At 42.6% G+C, this 24,873-nt stretch overlaps 1 protein-coding gene across 1 annotated transcript in view; it reads right to left on the reverse strand.

The window, feature by feature from the left end:
• Positions 1-20,005, reverse strand: part of anpeplb (alanyl (membrane) aminopeptidase-like b) — a gene marked incomplete at its 5' end in the record, with an annotated part of 65,076 nt that extends 45,071 nt beyond the window's left edge. Inside the window, 3 exons of the mRNA XM_084335145.1 lie at positions 4,508-4,641; positions 8,584-8,726; positions 19,389-20,005. Of these exons, the coding sequence (XP_084191271.1) occupies positions 4,508-4,641; positions 8,584-8,726; positions 19,389-20,005 (894 nt within the window). The remainder of the gene's footprint in view (positions 1-4,507; positions 4,642-8,583; positions 8,727-19,388) is intronic.
• Positions 20,006-24,873: the final 4,868 nt, after the last annotated feature.

The following is a 24,873-nucleotide window of genomic DNA, read 5'->3' on the forward strand; positions in this document are numbered from 1 at the left end:
ATAGCTCGGCCGAGAAAATGCCAATCGACTTGGGATTGATCTCTCCCTGTTCAGGAAACCCCAGCGTATAAAAAAGTATATTGGATCATGTCTCCAGCACCCCCACAGCCGTAGCTACAACCACTTACGTCAAGGCTCTCATCCACATTCATTCATTTTCTCCCCACAGTCCCCACACTCCCCATGACTCCATGAGCTCAATGTAACTCAGAAGTGCAGTGGTTTATAATCTACTGCTCACTCCAGAGTCTGCTTTTCTCAGCATCTCCAACTATTGGACCTGCCTATAGGTAGGGGTGGGAATCACCAGTTTCATCATGATATGATACGATATCGATTCTTTGGACAACGATACGATATTTGCCGATATCACAAAGTCTCTCACGATACAATACGATTAGATTAGATTCAGGTGCCTGCAATCGATATGAGATGATATCATATGCCCATTTAACACAATCAGTAACTTTTAGATCAACTAAAAAAAGGTAACGAAAATATCATTTGACATTTGTATTTTTGAGCTCTTCCAGACATTTAAAGGAAAATCAATCTATTGTTTTTAATACAAATAGACCTCCTGTTCACTGTAAAGTGCCACGTTTTGATATATTGAGCTTTAAACTTTAAGCTCCATTTTTTGGAACTCAAAACTCAACCTAAAACCCCTCCCTACCTCCCTCTCCCAAACCGTTCCTACAACAATTTGTTGATGTTGCATGATCATGTATAGGCCTACATTTATTATGTATTATATTGTTTATGTTTAAATAACATTTAAACATCAAACTCCTCTGACCTCATCTGGTCTTTCCAAAGACGCGCGCACACACACACACAGAAAGGGAGAATGCTATGCTGTAACGTCTACACACACGGAGCTACTGCTGTTGTTCTTGGGCGGATATGAGACTCGCCACAGGATTTTCAAATAAGAGTATCGATATGAATCGATCTTATTACATTGCATCGATCCGATTCGATCGTTGATAATTACATCGATGTATCGATCTGGATCGATGTATCGTCCCACCCCTACCTATAGGCTAATCATAATCATCCACTCCACGAATGTTGACAGATTTTCTGTACAATTGATGTTCTGTACTAAATGTAAATGTAAATGTAAATGAAAAGGTTTTACGGGACGGTCATCACAGAAGCAACTATTAACGCCTCCCCACATGGTCATGTTAAATCTTGCTTTACTTTGCTCATTCACTTCATTTTGTAAAGGTGTATTTAATTAAAAGTAACCAAATTTGAACTTTATATATTCAAAAAATAAACATGATTAACAACCTCTATGCCCCCCCCCCCCCCGTACACCATATAAAAGTTACATATAGTAGTAACTTTTACTCAAAGTAAAGTAAATGTAATCAAAGTAACAGTTCTTGAGTAGAATATGATCTGTACTTTCCCCACCTCTGACTGTAGTCTCTATACTGTAACAGTCTGGACTGTGTCTGAAAACCTTTGGACTGTAAGTATCAGTAGGCTTCATTACAGCTACAGTGTCCTACAACTACAATTGATTTCCAGTGTAAATAAACGTTGGCTTTTACAGTCAGTCCTAGCTGATAATAAATTACAAAAGAAAGCTAGTATAGGAAACAATACTGTAATCACAGATTAGACCTTTATAGCTACAGTTATTTTTTTTCATTCTTGCTTTGATAGACATTTTTTGATTATTACGATATAAATGACCATATATTTATGTATTTATTTAACTATTATTAATTATTATATTAATTATTATGTTATTATTATAACTTATATAATTCTAATTATATAAAAGTATAATACGTGTTTTTGCTGATATACCACTGCTATTAGCCTAACCACCACAGAAACGCATGAGTCGCCACAATAGAGGCCTTGCATGCAATGTTTGTGTAGCTGTCTTTCTTCCAACATGGCTGCCTGTAACCAGTGCTATCACATTTCAATACAAATGTCTAATTTCCGTGCAGTGGTAGAGCAGGTAAAACACTGGAAAAGCACATTACTGTTCCACTGTGACATGTTTACAAGATCCAGTAATAAGACACCAAATTATAAAATTACTGTTGAAATATTTCTCACAAATCAACACATAGCAACCATTGTCTTGCACATAGCAACCATTGTTTCTTCCAACACAGAGGACAAATGGAAATTCTAGACCATTCCATGACCACTAGATTGACATATCTCAAACCCTGCCCTCTTTTCTTGATCCTCCAATCACAACTCTTGCTTCCCTTGGACAGTGACCAGAGGATCAAGAAAAGAGAGCGGGGTTTGAGATAAGGTCCTTTGCCATGCAAAACTCTCACTTGTTTTCTGAGAGGTTTTGTATCTGAGTAGAATTCCTCCTTTAAGACTCGTTCTTAATTTTAGACCCAATGTATTAAGACACAATAGACCTCAGAGGTCAGCATGGCACAGTGGCTTGAATGGGTTTATGTAGCGTCTAGAGCTGCATGAAGATTGGCGGTAACTGCAGTCTGCACCTTGTTTAACCCTTTCATTACCACACTACAAAATGGTTAACCCTTTCACTGCGACACTACGGAAGGTTAACTCTCTCACTGCCACACGACAAAAGGGTTAACCCTCTCACTACCACATTACAGAAGGTTAACCCTTTCACTACCACACTACAGACGGTTAATGTCTGTAGTGTGGCAGTGGAAGGGTTAAACGTGGAGGATAAAGGAAAGCGAGTAACTCTACAAATGAGACTGTAGTCTTTTAGGCATTCCGTGGCACTGGTGATAGACCCAACCAGAGGAGCTCACATGGGCGACCTCACTGTGCATCACCGCTGGGAGGCCATGTGGATACTGGTTACAGCAATGGAGGCCCAGCCTAGATCACGTACAAAATTATTTATACGTGATAGTAAAATAAGTTGAGCATTGATGTACATAATATGAAGTATAGATATGATGAATGACATGCAGAATATGAGTTTATGGATGTGATGTATGATGAGATACGATGAGAATATGAGTTTATAGATGTGATGTACAGAGAGATAATATGGTGATAATATGAGTTATATATGTGATGTACAGAGATATGGTGATAATATGAGTTATATATGTGATGTACCGAGATATATGATGAGAATATAAGTTTATAGATATGATGTACAGAGAGATATGATGAGAATATGAGTTATAGATGTGATGTACAGAGAGATATGATGAGAATACGAGTTATACAGTATATGTGATGTACAGCTAGATATGGTGAGAATATGAGCTATAGATATGATATACATGTTACAATCACGGCCAGAGCCTCTCTCTCTCCCCCTGCTTCCACGCCCTTATATGAGCAGCTTCCTGTTGCTGTTTCCACACGCTGTCAGCCGAGCCCTATCTGCACACCTGAGACTCGTCAGGTCATCACCGGCTCTGATATGAGCCCTGCGGTGCCTGCCACTCACTGTCCGAGTGTTGCTACACCTACCTAGGTACGAGGACGTAACTTACCTTGCTGCTCTATCTGTTTCCCTGCCTTGCTAGTCTAACCCCTGTCTCCCTGTGCCCAGGACCATCTGCCGCTGGCCTACCGCCCGCCAGAACGTTCCTGTGGAACACGAGGAGTGCTCCTGCTCGCACCTGTCGAACATTCCTGTTTTGCTATAACCCTGTCTGCTTGGTACCTATTGGGACATTAAACAACCTAAACAGCTCCATTCTCTCTTCCCTGTGTTCTGCTCTTGGGCTCCAGTTTAACGCTACCCTAACAATACAGAGATATGGATAATGAGGTAGATTATAGATATGATGTAGAGATATGGATAATGAGGTGACGTATAGATATGATATACAGAGATATGGACAATGAGGTAGATTCTAGATATACAGAGATATGGATAATGAGGTGAAGTATAGATATGATATACAGCGATATGGACAATGAGGTAGATTATAGATATGATATACAGAGATATGGATAATGACGTAGATTATAGATACAATGTACATAGATATGGACAATGAGGTTGATTATAGATATAATGCACAGAGATATGAATAATGAGGTAGATTATAGATATGATGCACAGAGATATGGGTAATGAGGTAGAGATATGGATAATGATGTAGATTATAGATATGATGCACAGAGATATGGGTAATGAGGTAGAGATATGGATAATGATGTAGATTATAGATATGATTGGGAATGACATATATGATATGAGATATGAGCGAAGGCTATGTACGTGTGTGTGTGTGTGTGCGTGTGCGTGTGCATGTGCGTGTGTGTGTGTGTGTGTGCGTGTGCGTGTGCGTGTGTGTGTGTGTGTGTGTGTGTGTGTGTGTGTGTGTGTGTGTGTGTGTGTGTGTGTGTGTGTGTGTGTGTGTGTCATGCGCTTTAGCTGTAATCTAACTGCAGGCTGTAATCTAACTGCAGGCTGTAATCTAAAGTAATCTAACTGCAGGCTGTAATCTAACTGCAGGCTGTAATCTAATGTAATCTAACTGCAGGATGGCCACTGTACCTCAATCGTCACTCCATTGACCACAGATTTCTTGGATTTAAACTCAGACACGGAGAAGGCGAGGATGTATGTTGACATCTTTGCTGTTGGATAAAAACGGGTGTACTTCCACTCGTGGTCTATAATGTTGGAAACTGAAAGGATAAGAGAGAAAGACAACTTCGTTAGACATTGAACTGCTGATTACATGCGACTCTCTCTCTGTTCAAAAGTCATCAGTGACCAAAACTGGTTTTATTTTGCTTTGTTGTGTTGTTTGTTGTTTTACCAGAATAACAAATAATTTTTTTTTTTTTTGTCTTTCTGTATTTTTCACCCATCCCAATTTAGTCGTTATGCCAATTCCCTTCCTGGTTGTTGCCCCACTGTCGGCCTGGGGAGGGTGTAGAACTACCACATGCCTCCTCCGATACATGTAGAGTCGCCAGCCGCTTCTTTTCACCTGCCAGCGAGGAGTTCACTGGGAGAACGTAACGTGTGCGGAGGTTCGTGCTATTTCCCCCAGATCCCCTCCCTGGCGCCCCGACCGACCAGTAGGAGTCGCAGTTTACAACGACCAGGACACCCACCGGCTTCCCACCCGCTAACACTGCCAATTGTGTTAGTAGGGACGACTGACCAAGCCGGAGGTACCGCTGACAGCTGGATTCGATCCCAGAGTCTCTGCGGTGGTAGGCGAGTGCTTAGTCCACTGCGCTACCCAGCCGTCCTACGAATACTTTTTTAAACATAGAGAGAGTTGCATTCCATCCCTCGTGGATTTTACACATAGATGCATGTGTACGATTTTCGATGATTTGTAATGAGTGCCAAGTAGATCCAACCACGCGAACAATTTCGTAAGCACTACGCGTCTCTCAATGGACTGTCCTGCAATGTGGACCTTGTTGACTCACCCAGTGAATTATGTGCTTATCCTATATAAATGGTAAATGGTGCATTTATATAACAGCTTTTATCCAAAGCGCTTTAAAATGTGTTCCTCACATTTTACCCATTCACTCACACATTCTCACACCGACGGCGGAAAGAACCATTCAAGGTGCCAACCTGCACATCGGGAGCAGTTGGGGTTAAGTGTCTTGATCAAGGACACTTCAACACGCTGCCCGGGAGGAGTGGGAATCGAACCGGGAACCTACGGATTACCAGACGACTGCTCTACCTACCGAGTCACTGTCGCCCCTAAATGCCATGTAATTGTACATGCTTGAGTCAACACAGTCCTCATTTCAAACTTACATTATGCAGCACAACACAAACAAATGGCATACTGTAGGCTAAGTAGGCTATACATTAAAGCTGCAGTAGGCAACTTTGTACAAATAGAGTGAGCTCTGGGCGGTTAGGTGGCCGAGCGGAGATTGCGTTCGTCACCAGCCCCGGAGCTGTGAGCTGGATTCGCCTGTTCGAATCCAGCTCACAGCTCCGGGGTTGTCACCAGCTTGGCTGGCCGTCTGCACTAATACAATTGGCTGTATTAGAGGGTGGGAGAAGCTGGCGGGGTGGGTCCGGGTCGTTGTAAACAGCGACTCCTACAGTTCGGTCGGGGCGCCTGCTAAGCGCGGATTGGACTTGAGGGGGATAGTGTGGTCCTCCCACACGCTACGCCCTCTCAATGAGAATCCGCGCTGCCAGGTGAAAAGAAGCGGTGATTGGCTGGACGTGTGTCGGAGGAAGCACGTGGTAGCCTCCACTCTCCCAGATGATCTGACTGTGGGGGGTAAGTGCGCAGCGACCAGGAAGGGACTGGGAATTGGCATACGACTAACATTGGGATGGGAGAAAATCGGAGGAAAATGGAGGGGGAAAAAGACAAAAAAAAAAAAAAAAAAAAATAGAGTGAGCTCTGCATCACTTTTCAAGCATGCGCAACAAAGGTTGTCCACAGACTCCCAGAGTCACCAGCAACTTTAAGCAGAATTTGACTAAAAAGATTATAACAAATATTTCTCAGCCTCTGATCGACAGGAGGTTTCGCACATTGCGTGTACTTTTTGACGAGGAACGCGGTGGTTTTCCCAAGTGACCCTGGGAACACCACTTCGGGGCAGGCCACAAACATCTGATTGTCCAAAAACAACAGCTACCTGCATCAATAACCAATCAGATGTTGTTGGCCTGCCAAGTGGTGTTCACAGGGTCACATGGGAAAACTAAGACCATTGCATTTCCTTGTTCAAAAAGTATACACAATGTGCCAAAACACCTGCCGATCAGAGGCTGGGAAATATATATAATATATTTATTCATTCATTCAAACCTTTATTTATTCTCAAAGACAATTGAGGTCACCCTCATTTTCAATGTTGAATATATATATTATGTGACGTCACGTTATTGAAGACCGTGTGACACTAACGAGACTAAATAGTTTATTAAATATCGTTGACCACAACTGAGGACACAAAAATGTAATTTACAAAAACCAGGACGAAATTTCTCTTCATGTATGTTGATATTGTTGACTAAAACAAGACCAGACAAAATAATTATAACTTTTCTTAATGCCATCGTCCTGAGTCAGAGCAGTGTGACGGGGAGCTCTGTTATTAGCATTCGCTGAAGAGCTATTTGAAAAGCTAGTTTTAGCTTAACGTTACCTTGGCTAAAATTGGGACTATTCATAATCCAGCTGCAGACCTGCAAGCAAAGTACAGCAAGTTGGCAAAGGAGTATTCCAAGGTAAATCACTTTTTCACCAGTAACGTTACATTGTTTGTATTTCCATCTAACTCGCGTTAACTAGTGGCTAACCTAGCTCACGCTAATGTGGCTAACTGATCGACCTCTCGCACACTATTAATGACATGTTGCGGACAGTGGGGCGGCGTGGCTCAGGGGTAGAGCGGGGCGTCCAATGATCGAAGGGTTGGTGGTTCGAATCCCGCTCAAGCCCATGTCCATCCCATTGCCGTTGTGTCCTTGGGCAAGACACTTAACCTACTTGCCTCGTATGAATGTGTATGCATGTGAATGAATGTTGGTGGTGGTCGGAGGGGCCGTAGGCGTTGATTATTCGCCACGCTTCCGTGAGTCTGCTTCAGGGCAGCTCTGGCTGCAATTGTAGCTTACCACCACCGGTATGACTGTGTATGAACGAATAATGGACTCTGTGAAGCGCTCTGAGTCAGAGCAACAGTCAGTCAGAGAAGAGCGCTATATAAATCCAATCCATTATTAGCCATACCGGTGACAATGTTTAGCTTTTAGTGCCAAATGATAAGAGTCTGAGGCGGAGTCTCAAAAGAGAATGTTGAATATTTATTGTGCATTAAAAATCACAACAGAGCCTCTAACCTAAACGGAGCCTTCTGGAAGCAAGTGCAACAACGTATAATGTCCGTGTGGAACCAATGTGCCAACAACCTTTCCGTGGGTGAAGCATAGTTGAGCATAGTTGTCATTTAATGATACTAATACTAATATATACAATCACCTGTTGTTGAATAAATACCATTACTTTCTAGTTATTACTAAAAAACAGTATATATAAAACAGTAGCTGTAAAAAAGAAAAGAAAAAAAAGGTTGTATAATTTATATAATAAAAAAAAATTGTAACTAAAAATAGACAAAAATGTCATCCGTTTTCGTCGACAAAATCTAGACAAAATTGAGACAAAAACTGACTAAGACTAAAATGCTCAGACAATTAAAAACTGACTAAACGAAACATAAATGAAGATGACTAAATATGATGAAAACGAAAAAGGAGCACTTGACACATGACTAAGACTAAAACTAAAATGAAAATAGCTGCCAAAATGAACAATGCTGACTTCCCTCTTTTCTTTTTTTTTACTTTGTTGTTACGTTGTTCCCCTGATCCCCTTCCCCTAACATGCCCCCTCCTGTTAAGCGCCTTGGGTCTCCTGAAAGGCGCTATATAAATCTAAGATGTTATTATTATTATTATTATTATTATTATTATTATTATTATTATTATTATTATTATTATTATTAAATACACATTTTCCAAATTTCAGCTTGAGAGAAAATCCTTCAAATGGGACACTCATCGCAGGACAGGATGCAGTGAGGCAAGGACAGTAAGAGTCGGTGCAGCTTTCTCACCTTCAGTTTCCCAATTCCCCAGCGCTGAAGTTCCTATCCTATGAATGATCGTCACGTCAAACTCAGCCTTCATCGCCGGCTCGTCGAAACAAGGAAACACTTTCCTGGCATCTGTGGGCTGCATTTGGGTGATGGCAAGGAATCTAGGAATATGGATAAAGATATTCAGATAGTCGTATACAAGATACAAGATTCCTTTATTGACACACAACCAGGTTGGTGGTATTTGTGATCGGTACAGAGTGTATTAACTCATTCTGCGCCATCGCTTAATGCGCAAGAGGGTGCTAGAACGCCACCGCTTTAATCAATGGGGGGACTGCAAGATTTGCAAGTGCTTAAATTATAGCTATGGGTCTAATACACCCGTCGATTATCAGTGAGTTGCTTCCAGTCAACATGTACAAAACGGATTGTTTTTTCATTGGTACATTTCCGTTTTATACCGTTTTGAATATGAGTATAGTTTTGGTGATTCTTAGTAATTCCAGGAAAAGACGCGATAATAGCCCTTTAGTGGAATACACTAAACACGTTGTCATTTTTCGTCTGATTATCGAATCTTCCTGAAATCAAGGCTAGATGATCATTATTATCCTTCCTCATGCAAGAATGAAAAGAGCCCTGGACCGCGGGGCTCCCCCGCCACCTCCTCCCACCCAACGGCACACAGCCACACACACAGAGACAGCTTCGATCGGGGTAGAAAGACATATCAGATCAACGCAAGCTTTTATATATAGTGTTCTTACCTGGTATCTGATGTAATGCAAAAGAAATAATCCAATTATCTGATCACCATTCCAAATACTGCTCGTGGAGGTCCGTCGCACATTACCGAGCATTACACACGAACAGGTGGCAGGGTTAATACTGTTCCATGCCATCATTGCATAGGCCTACCTCGCCTGAGCACCTAAACCCTGCCTGCACGGCTCGGATCGTCCCAGAAAAGAAACTACACCATTCCTAATGGAGTGCAATACCAGCTGGAAGGCGTAGGTGGCGGTATTTGCCCTTTTGAGAGCTCAGACCCATTCCCAATGATAACATCAGGCTGGATGGATGAAAATGTATGGATATCGCTAATAAAAGAAATAACGATTAAAACCCGACTATACTCGTGATTGGCGCTGAACGGTCGGCGAGTTAACCCGACTATCATCGGGTCTGGCGTTGAATGAGTTAAGCTCTACAGTACATAAAACTGGAACATAGATACATTTACCCCCCCCCCTTCCCAGTAATGGTCGATACATAATACAGCACAACATGACACAATAAATGCATAAATACAGCACAGCACAACATAACACATGTGCATGCTGATGGGTCGTGGCAAGGGCGATATGAAAATAAACCAGGAACTTATGATGAACAGAGGAACCTAGGTTGTGATATGGATTCCAAAATGAGGGGAACTCAAATCAGGAAGAAAACACAAAAACGTGATGTGAAAACACAAAACAAATGAATGGAAGCGAATACAGATGAGCTAGCCTTAGCTGCTGGCCAAAAACACCTCTCCCTAAGTTCTAAGCTAGGCTAATGGGTCCGTATCAGCTTCCATTAATTTGTGCTAAGCTACACTGTAGGCTAGCTTGCAACCGGATAGCTTTCTACTGAACGCACAGATTGGTATCTATCTTCTTGTCTGACTCTGGAGAAGACGGTAAGCGCATTTCCCATAATGTTGGCGTGTTCCTTTAAACTGAGCAGCAAGACAGCCAGGAGATACATAGTCACCATTGAGAGACACAGATAAGGAGCAGCATGTCTGTCCTCATGATTGATTGATTGATTGATTGAAAACTTTATTAACAGAATGGGTACAATACAGTACAGCTCAATACACACAATTGTTAAGGGGATGCAGACCAGAGAAAGACTTTCGTCTTGTTTACATCAGGGTCCCCCATTTTCAATTCATCAGGACATATATGACATACATGACATACAGATAGTCAGTACTGCTACATCTATACATTTATGACATACCAGATTTGCAAATACAGTACTGTTTGTGATACAGAAGGAGTCAAGAAAAGGGAGTATATACATTTGACGTAGAAACTGTACATTGGAGGAGGTTGGGTGGGGGGGGTTGGGTACGTTGGGATATTGACAACCATACTGGGTAATTTACATTGGAGGTGGTTGGGGGGGGGGGGGCACACTGTATAAACAAGCAAAACTGTACATTGAGGGGGGGGGGGGGGGGAAGACACTGTGGCTTCATCACCACACCCACTGGGCCTGCCTCACGGCATGAACTTTGATATGCGGAGGAAGAAATTATCCTTATCAAATCTCTGCAATACAGTCAGTAATAACATTGTATAGGATGGCATGCATTGATGATAAGATGATAGCGATGGATTGGATGATTGCACATGGGCAAATATTTGCAAAACATATTTCAGGAGGATATCTCTGATTCTGTGATTTGATTTTGAAACATTTGACCCACAAGCATTTCTCCCTCAGGTGACACTGGGTCCATAACATTTTTAAGCCATTTTCAAATAGCAAAGATTCTTATTGTGTGACTCGATGATCTCTAGACTTCCAACGCCGGTCTTTTCTCCCTCTTTCGTTGGTGAATTCATTGTGTTCAAATGAATGTTCTTCCAAAATGTTTATATCTTTTTCAGCCTGTCCCTCTTTTTATTCATAAGTAATTTTTCAAACAACTAGATAGTAAAATCTCACATTTTATCTGGGCAGGGGAAAAAACTAAATGAACAAAGAAACACTGTAGAGTCATAGAAAACCTTTGTTGTTGTATTATTGGGAAGTTAATTTGTGTGCTATTCTACACTGGTAAAAACAACTCTACGAGTTTACACCTTCCTGGGTTCTCGTCCAATCTCTCACTTATATGCTCACATCATTAAAGGTGCTGTAAAAGTCATTAAAAGTGTATTTATTTTGTTAAGATAAGTGATAGCTCTACATTCCGACAGCCATCACTGATATATAAACTGAGTGTTTGGTCAGTAATGGGTCTCTCCGCAGTAAACACAAAATACCTTTTCTGGTATCCCTTCCCACTTTATCCAATCAGGAGATAGAACCCTAGATATTTTCTTACTTATTTCAATAAATCTTGCCAAGCCAAATTAGTTAGATTATTTTGCTTGCTTATTCCATATTTTGGTCAGACCATTTTTGCAGTGTGGAGTTCTCTCTCCTGATTGGATAACGTGGGAACGGGATACCAGAACATTTATTTTGTGTTTACTGCAGAGTAGAGGGACTGGGAGACCCATGTTACTGACCAAAACACTCTATATCAGTGATGGCTGTCAAGAGTGTAGAGCTATTATTTTAACATGTAGAGCACTTGTTTTAACAAACAAAAAAATACCACTTACACTACCTTTAACTCATTCTGAGCCAAACCCGACTATAGTTGGGTTTCGTCGCCAACCGTTATATACAATAGCTCTGCAAAGATCGTGAAATATCATGAAAATGGTCCAAAAAAGCTGGTGCCAGGCAGTACAGATGGGGAAAGAGCGTGGCAGTCAATTAGTTAATGGCAATGTTGTGTTCACTGTTCACTGTTTGCAATGTTAGTGCAAAGATCTTCCAAGAATGTCATGGGCCACGTTCAGACTGCAAACAACTGCAAACAAATCTGATTTATTTTCTTCACAACACATTTATGACATACCCAAGATAGATTCTTAATAATAAAATAAGATAAAAATACAATAAATTTAGCATAGCATAAAATAAGATGACTAAAATAAAGATTATACAGTTCTAAAAGTGTGCAGTGCAGATCAGGATGTAGATATTATACTATATACATTTTAAATAACAAAGATGGGGGGGGGGTGTCAATGGGCTCTGTTTATGAGTCTGATGGCTTGGGGGAAAAAGCTTTACTTTTTTTGTTTGGTATGTGTTTGAAAGCATATTGAAAGAAAAAAATTCTCTGTTTCACCTCCTCCTCGCCCCCATTATCATCTGCTCATGAATTAGCCTCCACTAAACACCCTCTTATAAACTAAACCATCAACTGTGACTGCAGTGTCCTCCATGTTTACACCAACTGTGACTGCAGTGTCCTCCATGTTGGTTACACCAACTGTGACTGCAGTGTCCTCCATGTTTACACCAACTGTTACTTCAGTGTCCTCCATGTTTACATCCAGCTTCGTTATTGTTTACTTGCGCCTGCGGGTCAGTTCATGAGCGTGACCGGTTCACACTGGAACAGCCAAACTAAAAAAATCTGATCTGAGCAATACATCTGAAATTAGCAGTAAGACTTGCAGTGTAAACGCCCACAGAATCTGGCAGCAATTAACTCGTCATTTCAGATCCTTTCATCCACCTTTATCATCCCCACTCTGTGCTACCCCCCCCCCCCCCCCACACCCTCTCTGCAAGATAAACCATTTCTATGATGGTAAGTACAGTTAGAGATCTATATATCAATGGCACTTTTTGCCTCACACAGTCACGTTTTTAAAACGTGACCCATGTTCAAAGGGAACAGTCTCTGTGATATACAACAAACATCAGACTCCTGGGAATGACTCTAGTCATAGCATCTAAGGACCTAGACGTGGAGATTGATGATAGGACATGAGGGGGGGGGGGGGGGTATCTTAAAAGAACACGCCAACATTTTGGGAAATATGCTTACCGTCTTCTCCAGAGAGAGACAATAAGATAGATACCAGTTTCCTCTCTGTGAGTTCAGTAGAAAGCTGTCTGGCTGCACGTTAGCCTAGCTTAGCACAATGAATGGAAGCGGACATGGCCAGTTAGCCTTCGGGAGAGGTGTTAGTTGGACAATGCCTAGGCTAACCGGCACTGTCCGCTTCCATTAATTGTGCTAAGCTAGGTGCAGCCAGATAGCTTTCTACTGAATGCACAGAGAGGAAACTGTATCTTCTTGTCTCTCTCTGGAGAAGACGCTAAGCCAATTTCCCAAAATGTTGGCGTGTTCCTTTAAATAGAGTGCATCATTTATCACTCTGTGCTAGCCATGGGGTGATATACAATGTAAGATTATTCACAGGGCACACTGGACCAAATCCAGACTATCAAGAATCTTTCCAGTTGATCCAAGATGCTATCGGTGTAATCGGGAGCCTGCGGACCACACTACCACTGGCCAAGTCCCTCTGTCAGCTCTGTGGAGCTCTGTGTTTGAGACTAGGGCTGCACAATTAATCGAAAAAAAATCGCGATATTGATTCATAGACCTATGCGATCTCATTTCTAAATTATGACGATTATTTTTTTCCTCAAATCTTATTTTTTTTTTTTACTCTTTACTTTACTTTTTTTAAATGATGACGAAAAATAAGAATCGTGTGAGAGAATCGTGATCTCAATTCTTAGAAAGAAAAATTATTTACATTTTAGCAAGAATCGTGCAGCCCTATTTGAGACCATTACAGCGGGTGTAGGTCGGCCCACAGTCCCTCTCTGTCAGCTCTCTGGAGCTCTGTGTTGGAGACCCTTACAGCGGGTGTAGGTCGGCCGACAGTCCCTCTCTCTGGAGCTCTGTGTTGGAGACCCTTACAGCGGGTGTAGGTCGGCCCACAGTCCCTCTCTCTGGAGCTCTGTGTTGGAGACCCTTACAGCGGGTGTAGGTCGGCCCACAGTCCCTCTCTGTCAGCTCTTGGTCTGGGTCACAGGATCCAACACACACCCACAGTTCACCCACAGCTTCAGACTGACCTCTCTGGAAGTATGGGGGATTCCAGACTCGGACCGCAGTGTCGTTTCGGATGTAGTTGCTTTTTCAAAGTGGTTTTAGTTTGACAAACTGAGCTTTTTTTCGTTGTTGTTGAGAATAATAACAATTTGTCTGGGTTGCTATTGTGGTGTGGCTCGTGGTTTGGTTAACTATATTTTTAGAGTAGTTTCCCCAGCACTGTGCATGAATATATATATATTACTTTTGATTGTACTATTTGAATGTATATTTTCTTTTATTATTAATTGATGTATTTCTTAATTTTTTTTTATTATTATTATGAGTTATTATCTTCTCTTTGATGATGTGCCCCCCCCCCTATTGTTCTTTTGTATGTATATGTCTATAATATATCATTACAATATAATATAATTATAGATTCATCACAAATAAATCTATAAAAGTTTACAAATTTAAATTACACCCATATGACTCGTTTGCATTACAGTGTGCACTTATTATGGACTTACAGTAGTGTGCACTTTATTATTTTGCTAACTGTGTAAAACAGAGAGAGAGGTATTGTCCTTCCTTATCAATGACATAAGTCAAGCTAAAAGGAATGTTCACAACTGGAAAAGACGCGTCAACCAACCGTTAAAGGTTTTCCAGACCCCAGAGGCACCAGCAGCTTTAAGCTGACATTTTCCCAAAAAAGTATTATTTCTCAGCCTCTGATCGCCAGGTGGTTTTGCACAATTTGTGTTTACTTATTGACAAAGAATGCGATGGTAGTCTTAGCTTTCCCGATGCGACCATGGGAACACCGCTTGGCAGGCCAAAGACCTCTGATTGGTTATTGATGCAGGGAGCTGTTGTTTTGTGCCAATCAGACCTTTTTGACCTGCCAAACGGTGTGCAAAACCACCTTGTGCAAAACCACCTGCCAATCAGAGGCTGGGAAATATTTAGTATTATTATTATTATTATTATATTTTTTTTATTCAGCTTAAAAGAACACACCAACATATCATGGTATCTATCTTCTTGTCTCTCTCTAGAGAAGAGGGTAAGCTAATTTCTCAAAATGTTGGCGTGTTCCTTTAAAGCTGCTCTGGGAGTCTGTGGGAAATCTTTGTTACACGTGCGGGGGCTAGAAAAGTGATGCAGAGCTTGCTCTATTTCTGCTGAGCAGGTAAACTCACTCTTGCCAATTTCTCAGAAGTTGCCTACTGCAGCTTTAATTGAGACATTTACTCAAGTGAGGTCTTAACCCTTTCACTACCACACTACAGAAGGTTAACACCTTCACTACCACACTACAGAAGGTTAACACCTTCACTACCACACTACAGACGGTTAACCTAGTTGCCTACTTTGATGTCTCTTGGTCTCGCCACTGCCAGTATTGGAAGTCTTGCCTATCCAAGAATTTCCAAAAGATGTACAACATAGACTCCTCTCCACCCGAGCTGTAGTAAAATGAACATCTGCATGCATGTCGTAACAACCGTGATACACACAGCTACATGTGATTAACTTTTGCATTTCCTAAGAACCCAGATGGATGATCCGTGCGTCTTGAGACCATGATGGCTCTCTGCTCATCAACATGGCCGTGTAAACACACTGGTTTCTGCTCAATGGTTGGATATTCTCATTCCTGCAGCTGTTGGAACTAAATCAATGGCTACATGAGATGAGGTAACGTCCTCCGGAGCCATGAGAACCTCGTCTCGACTTCATTTAAATGACGTTGTTCACCGGGCTTGAACTTTAACTTGGCACAGTGAAGATGTCTGGGAAATAGCCACCTCTGTTACAGTGAACGGAGTTCTATTTCCTATGACGGGGGACTTTAATTGTCAAACACTGAAAACCATAAAAACGTTATTCTTTCATTATGGATCTCATACCTCAAATGGATCTAAACGGAATACATACACATATTGCTAGGTTTTTAGTATGTTTTTCCTTACCTTCGCTGGAGTATGTCTGGGAGTGTTGCATTTATTTATTTTACATTTTATTTTGGATTTCATGTTTTTATTTTTTTTGTTCTTGATTTAATGTGATGTTTCTTCTTGACTTGTTTAAAGAAGACGTGTTCGGCCCATGGGGACATTAACGTGTGTTGTCGTCGGGCCTTACAAATACATTTGATTCGGTTTGATTTGATCTCCCGGAAAGCATTTCCTGGGCACTGGGCCTGGGAATTTCTTCAATGAAGAACAAGCGGATCGAGGACGCCCTGCCATTGTGCAAACTTGTCTACTCGTCTATCTATATTGTGTAACCTGTGAATGACCTCGCTGTATGGCTGAGTTTAAAACCCTTCCAGACGACTTGGAATGTATTCTCAGAACCCCCACCCTCTCTCCTTGATCCTCCAATCACAACTGTCGCTTTTCGAGGGAAACAATGGTTGTGATCGGAGGATCAGGGAAAAGAGAGCGGGGGATCGAGATAGGTCAGTTCTAGACCTCCGTAGGTCTCGATGAACGATCGGTTCTCACGGTTCTATCTCTGCGTGTGAGACCACACACCTGAAAGGGTTAAGTCAGTTGGACCTCACGTCGGAGGTTGATCCAGACTCCCACGGAAGACATCTTGAGTGTAGGGACCGGAGGGAAATTACCATGATTCACTTGGAAAGGCCCGTTCTAACCATGCGAGTTTTGCGGTTGGAACCAAGGATGGAGAGGTGGTTTATATGCCTGCCTTCAGACCACATAAGCACCCGTTGGCTGATGATCAAACCGCCATAACGACCATACATGCTCAAAAAGGATACTATTTTACAACACATGTGTCTAGCTATGGACAACACATGTTACTTTTAAAAGAGCATGCGTTGTAATTTAACTTTTAAATGCCCATTTTAGGCCTTTTATTTTCATTTTCTAAACTGATATTTGTTGTTGCAAGGTTTTAAATTATATTTTATTATATATTAATATCACTGCGCTGCTGCAGTTATGTGACATGGTATTGGTAGCCTATTGTTATTGTTATGTTGTGTGAGTGTGAGCATCACGCTGAGTCATTCTGCTTGTTTTCTTTTCTCTTTTTCTTTTTTACTTTGACATGTAGTATGAGTAAGAATGGTTTACTCCGTCCAAATGGTACATGAACTCTTGAGTTTAAAGTAATAATCTCGAACATTTTCATCTAAATGTCTATTCTGCCGCTCTCTCTATCACCAATGGATATAACGCAATAGTGATTCTACCTATAGACCCAATTCGTGAATGTTTTTACATGTGCTGTTCTCGGCTGTTCTAAAAGGTGGCGTCTGGTAGGACATTCCCGGGAAAACCACCCGGCACACAGGAAGTGATGCGTTTTACATCAGCCACAGCAACAGCTTGTTTGTTTGGAAGGAATAGAATAATAATTCAGTAGTTAGCATTACTTTTCAGGATGGAAAGCGAGTCCATACAGTGCAAAAACGCAACAGCAATTAATCGCTTATCACCAATAGATGTCACCAAAACAAACACACATTTTTATCTTGCGGATCACAACTTGAGCATGTAAAGATCACATGGTGACTGTTATCTTGTTATTTCTATAGACTTGTATTCATGTATTTATAATATTCTAGTATTATTATAACTATCATTATTCTTATTATAGAAATGGACAAAACTGAGCTGCCTGATCGCTACATAAAGAATTGTGACCTCTTCCTCCCTTTTTTTTTTATAACCTTTATTTATCCAGGAGAGATTTTCTGACAGAGTTCCTCACACAGTCACACCTGTTGTTCCTCCAGACTGCCTCTGTAGTCTAATATCTATTCTAGCATATATATATATGTATTCATCGCTATCAAACCGCATGTAAACGTTACATTTAATCTCATCCAACGTCAGTCATTTCATCACTGCTGCTTTGTCCCGTCTCTGAGCTGTCATGAGGACACTTCAGAATACTTATAGCAGCCATGAACCAATACTAAAATTTTAATAAACGGGCGCCCAAGCAAAGCGAATGGGTCCTAACTGATCCCATCATTGTGGATCTAGTTCATCTTTGGTCAAGGGATCAGTCCGACAGAATGACACAATCCGCTGGCCTCGCCATATTACCAGTAAGACAAGTTTCAAAAATAAATTGAGAACAGCGATTTTACAGAAAGAAATAATTTTTAGATTTTATGATATTCTTTTTTTAAATCCAAATTAGGGCATTTGTGTGGTGGTAGGTGAGAGTTGGGACCTCTGTCACCTCTCCACTTCTGGAGCTTCAGATTCAGATTCAGATTCCTTTATTAAGCCATTTGTGTAAAAACACATTGGTAATTATTGCGGCATTACAGTGTATGCATTATTTAATTTTTTTCACAGTAACACAGTAACACAGACACAGGACAAAAACAGTGCAGTAGAGGATTAATAATTTAAATACAAATATATATATAAAGTGTAAAGTGCAGAGTTCCAGTAAAGACCAGTGCAGTGTCATTGTGCCAGTGTCACTTGGGAGCGGAGGGGGGGGGGGGGGACCTGAGGCATTGATCAGCCTGGCGGCTGAGGGGAAGAAGCTCAGTCTGTGACAAGCTTTCACAGCCTTTGGGATCCTCAGCCTTCTCCCAGAGGGGAGCAGGGTGAAGAGGCTGTGTCCGGGGTGGGAGGGGTCGGCCATGATCTCCCTTTTCAGCACCCTGGAGTCGCCATTCATTCATGTAGACAGACAAATTACTATCTTTACTGTCATTATTATTCTTTGTTTTGGTGTTGTTGCTTGTACAATGTGCATGGAAGTATTGTTTTATTCTGATTGTACAATGATTTTATGTTTTGAATGTGTTGTGTTATTTTGAGAGGACCTCAGTAAGAGTAGTTGTTATATCATATTGATATGACGAAAGTCAACAGCCTTGGTGTAAAAGAGATCGTTTGGGGGTTCCACTTCCTACACAGGTCAAGGACCCACAAATACATGATTCGATTTTGTTGGCTGAATTCTCCAAAACATCCCATTATCACAACGTCACAGGAATGCAAACAAAAACCACGTGCATCAAGTGCGAGATAGAACATTATGGATATCAATAGTTCAGCGTGAGGGCTTGGGCCACGTATATATCAATAGTATATCAATAGTATTCATCCAATCTTTCATCGCTTACCTTTCAGTGTTATCTCCATTGGCTGCAACGCCTTCGTTGTATCTGCTCACATACAGCCCCGATAGATCATCCATCATTTCTCCTTCAAAAGCTGTGAACAGACTGTAATTACCGCCCGCTCTCAACACCCCGTCCAGCTGTATCTCCAGGAAGTCGCTCTCGTCGTCGTGCTGCTTCACGTGAGACACCTCGATCCCCTCGTGGGTGTCCCTGTCGGTCACCCTCCTCTCGGTCAGCGTGAGCTCCTTGCTGTGCAGGAAGATGGTCCTGGTGCTCCGCACGCAGTGGAAGTTCACGGTGGAGTTCCCGCTGAAGACGAAGGTCTGGTTGGGGCTGGTGATGTTGACGTTGGCATCGTCGATGATCTTGGTGTAGAGGTGAGGCTTGAGGTAGAGTTTGTAGCTGTCGGGTATCAGGTCCCCCGGGAGCCTCATATCGGGTTGGGGTCCCGTGGGGAACGGGGTCGTGGGGAGGATGGTCGGACGGGGCGTCGGATTCAGGGGCCCGATCTGCATGTTATACACGATCACCATGGTGACAATGCCGCAGATGGCCGACACGGTCAGGATGATGGTGGCGGCGGCGAGAGCCTGGGATATGTAGAGTCCTTTCGCCATGGCGACCGATTCCTTGGACGAGGTCCCGATTCCTTGACCGGATGAGACAAGCTTTTTTTTTTTCTTTTTTGTTGCACTGAAGAGCTGAACCTGAGATCCTCTGTCTCCGACCTGTGGGACTCAAACTGTATACATCTCAAGAGTGACCTGCCTCCCTCCCATAAACAGGGCTTGGCCTAAGTTAAGGCCCCGCAGATAGATTAAGCATTAACTTGTGCTCAGGAGAAGGAGCAGAGTGCGAGACCGAGTCAAGGGGAGGGCGATGTTCATAAGGCGATGTTGTAAATAATCAGTCAGATTACACTCTCATACATCTGGAGGTGATTAGTGTGGTCTTGCCACTAATGCAGGGGTTAGGCAAACCTCAGGGAGGGAGCGATCGTTCATCACACTCCCCTCTCCAAACCATCACACACACTCACACTCACACACACACACACACACACACACACACACACACACACACACACACACACACACACACACACACACACACACACACACACACACACACACACACACACACACACACACACACACACACACACACACACACACACACACACACACACACACACACACATATTAACGCCCTCCTCGAGCCATCACAAACGCATGCCTCACCAGACACGGATCCAGCCGGTGGTGCCCCGGACGGTTGGGTCCTCTCCCAAGAAAAGAAAGAAATCCATCAAGGACTTCTACTGGCGGCAGCGGCATGTTGGCACTCCGGGTTCCCAGATCCAATTCCTGGGGTTCGAAAGTGAACTATATAGTGGCGGAGTCCCTCTCCTTGCCCTGCCCTTCTCTGCCCGGTCCTATCTCCTATCTCAGAGGGTCAGGACTGCCCTCCGCCCTCCCCGTGGGGCCAGGTCCTATCTCTCGCCCTGCCCTCCCCGCGGGTCCGGGTCCCATCTCTCGCCCTGCCCTCCCCGCCGGCCAGGTCCTACTGTATCTCTCGCCCTGCCCTCCCCGCGGGGCCAGGTCCTATCTCTCGCCCTGTCCTCCTCGCGGGGCCAGGTCCTATCTCTCGCCCTGCCCTCCTCGCCGGGGCCTATCTCTCGCCCTGCCCTCCTCGCCGGCCGGGTCCTATCTCTACACACAAGTGTGGTTCCAGAGGGTCAGGTTTGCCCCGCACGCGTCTCCGAGCCACACACCATCTGCTGTGGAACACAAGGCTCCTGGAGCATTCAGCTAAACACCAGGAGCATGTGCTCGGAGGAGGAATGAGAGATCTGGGCAGGGGTGCTGGGCGGAGAGGGGAAGGCAGAGTGATTCGGAAAGCACCCTCTCTCTCTCTCTCCATCCCTTGTCACTAATGCATGCATTCCTCACCTCGGGAGGGAGAAAGACCAGAGGGAGAGATTGACCAGAGGGGAACATTCTGAGAAAGGACAGCGATATTTGTGCCAAGAACAGATGTTCCACCGGAGGGTCGAGGAGGATCAAACGGCCTCTAGGCCGTGTTGGAGGAGAGAGATGAGATAATGTGAGAGAATCCGTTGTTGCGGCGAGGCCAGAGCCCCCAGTCGAAGATGTGGACAGTGAGGTCATAGTCCTGTTTTAAATTATGCTCATCGTCCAAAAGAATGAGCTGCTATTTATGCTTTTGACATACCGGCATGATCGAGGTTACCATGAAGCGTGTCCACATCCTTACAATCATCTTTATAAACCGTTTCCATATGGGAATGTTGGAGGTCCCCGGAATAGGCATACAGTGTACCCAAATACTATAGAAGCATGTAGTAAAGATACCTAATAATACAAACGGATTGAATAAATTAGTTCATATTACACAAGTAATATGAACTGTAAATCAACAGAGATTGTGCAGTAGTTTGTCAAAATATATACTGTAGGGCTTAGTACCACAGTACCACACATTTTGTCGATCTCCATCTGAAGGTTCTTCTTGTATGGCATAGAGGTGCACCAATATAACCTTTTGCTGACCAAGTGCGAGTACTTTGCTTTTCAGTACTCACTGATATTAAATATATTATATTAAAATGTCAACTAGGCCATATCCCTCTATTACTACATACTATAGATAGATAGATAGATACTTTATTGCCATTTCAACACATGGTTGATTGGGAATTGTCTCGGTGCAGTGCTCATTCATCATAAAACAGTTGAAAGAACATACAGTATAAAAACTGTTGTGGAATAGGCGGCTGGGTGGTGCAGCGGACATTGCGCTCGTCACCAACGCAAGAGACATCGGGTTCGACTTCGGCTGTCGCCGTTGCCTCCGGCTTGGGCCAGTCGTCATACTCACTCAATTGGCAGAATTAGCGGGTGGAAGTCGATTGGTGGTAATCTGGTCGTTGTGGACAGCGACTCCTACAGGTCGGTTTGGGACGCCTGCACAGCAGAGACAGGAAATGGCGGGGGTAGTGTGAGCCTCCCACACGTTAAACCTCGCCAATGAGAGTCCGCGCTGGCAGGTGAAAAGATGTGACAGGCTGCCTCCTCGTGTATCGGAGGGGACACGTGATGCAAGGCTTCTACCCTCCCTACAACCGGCCAGTGGGGGGCATATGCGAGCAACGTTCAAGACAGGGGAGGGGAGAATTGGCACAGCGGGTAATTGGGGATGGGAGGAAAATAGAAAAAGAGGAGAAAAAGTGGATACAAAAAAAAACTGTTGTGGAATATTCAAATGAGCCATGACAGTAAGCTGTAGGAATTCAGATCGAGTCAATTTGTATAAAAATATAGAAAATGTCTTTATTATTTCTGCAGCCATAGCCATAGAAAAGGTGATCAGTTTATAATCAGAGACAAATCATGTGTACACACAAAGCGTCTGACCATAAAGTGACAAAGAGCTCATTAAATACATAATCGATATGACGTATATAAGATACCAGATATGACAGAAAAGGTAAACAAAATATGCCCTAGTGAGAGAATGAATAACAAAGACGGCTCTGGGCTTATGTTATGTCTTCATACTAGAATAAGAGTAAAGGCCAAATGCCATATCTTCTAACCTTGGTCGTTGTTAAAGAGACACTGTGTTAAGACTGTCGCCTAGTGTCTTAAAGCTGTATACTAGTTGATCTTATACAACGGCATGCAAATTTCTCGATTCTGATTGGCTGAAACAGTCCATTTACACGTATGTATTGCGATCAGTCCACGCTTGCTGGCCCAGGACCCGCCCACAACCGAATCACATCACATCAATCCGCCGGATCACAAGAAGGTGGACAATAATCTTTACAAATGGATATGTTGATAGCGACTAAACGACTAAATATCAAGCGATTCTGTCAAAGCGAATGTCTTAGTCGTTTAAACAATGTTGGATGATGTAATTGATGGGTCTTGAATCATTCTGTAACAAAAGAAAAATCGCGGATTGATTGATTGATTAATTTTCAATTTTCGTTTCAATTTTTTTTCCCTTTCGACTGTCAGCGCTCGCTCTAGTCTCCACCCACCGCCACACACCCCCCCACACACACACACGCACACACACACGCACGCACACACACACACTCTGCCTGCAATGCGGGGGATAGTCAGACTGAGAGAGAGCTGGGTGCTGCGCTGTTCTAAGTGAGCATGGCCTATTGAGTTGATTGATTGATTGATTGCTAATTTTATTACTGTACGCTTGGTTTCCAACTGGTTAAGTTTAGGCCCTCTACAGTAGGTTTAAAAAAATAAATAAAAGAATAGGGCGAAAAAAAGTTTTTTTCCTATAGGGCAAAGAAAACTTTTTAATTTGTTTTACCTACTTTCTATAGAAGCATCTAAGAATGAAGTTCTATGGAAAGTAGGTCTGCATTCCCTTAACAATTGTGTGTATTGAGCCATACTGTATTGTACCCATTCTGCATCTGGTAATAAAATGTTCAATCAATCATTCCAATAATACACAGTTGGATGTGTTAGTTGGTTGGATGCACTTCAAGCTGCTTCCACATGAGGCAACTTCTCTCAATCATTCCAATAATACACAGTTGGATGTGTTAGTTGGTTGGATGCACTTCCGATCTGCTTCCACATGGAGGCAAATTGTCTTTTTTGTAGTTGTGGGAACTACTTTTTCTGGCGGATGGTTTTTTCAATAAATCTTCGATTAATGTGTGTTTATTGTATAGAAATAAGGTTGGATGAATGTGGCAGTTGTATAAAAGCTTTACACCACTTGCAGTCGTGATTTGTGAACAATAAACCATGCCTAGGGGGGTCTAACGACCACCCCTAGGCATGGTTTATTGTTCACAAACCACTCCTGCGCGTGATGTAATGCTTAAATATTAACTAGTCAAGCTGTACAGAGATTTAACAGTGATGGACATAGATAACATTTTCCTCACTGCTGACCTGTCGTACAGAACTTGTAAGTCGCTTTGGATAAGTGTCAGCTAAATGATAAAAGGTAACTGTAAAATGTACGGCTGAACGTTAATGTTCACAGCCCCGAACCTCACACTGAAATGACATTGTGCTGCTCAGGTCTTTGTGTATCTGAGCATCTTTGCAGCAGTATGATGGTTATGAATTGCATTGCCGTCCATGCAGTGGGGATAGTGAAACCTCTAGCCATAATTAGATAATGAATTGATTGATTGATTGAACATTTTATTAACAGATTGCAGAATGGGTACAATACTGTACGGCTCAATACACGTTTATTTACAGAGTTTCTAAAAGAGAATATATACATTTGAGGGGGAATAAACTGTACATTGGAGAATATTTACATTTGAGGGGGAAGAAACTGTACATTGGAGGGGGTTGGGACATTTACCAGAGCCAGTTTCGAATTGCAGCCTCCTGTAGGTGCTCTTTTAGAGCAGTTTTGAAGGAGGGTAGGGATTCACATTATTTTACTGCTGTGGGTA

The sequence above is a fragment of the Notolepis coatsorum genome (genome assembly GCF_963971535.1).
Source record: "Notolepis coatsorum genome assembly, chromosome: 18".
NCBI classification, from domain to species: domain Eukaryota; kingdom Metazoa; phylum Chordata; class Actinopteri; order Aulopiformes; family Paralepididae; genus Notolepis; species Notolepis coatsorum.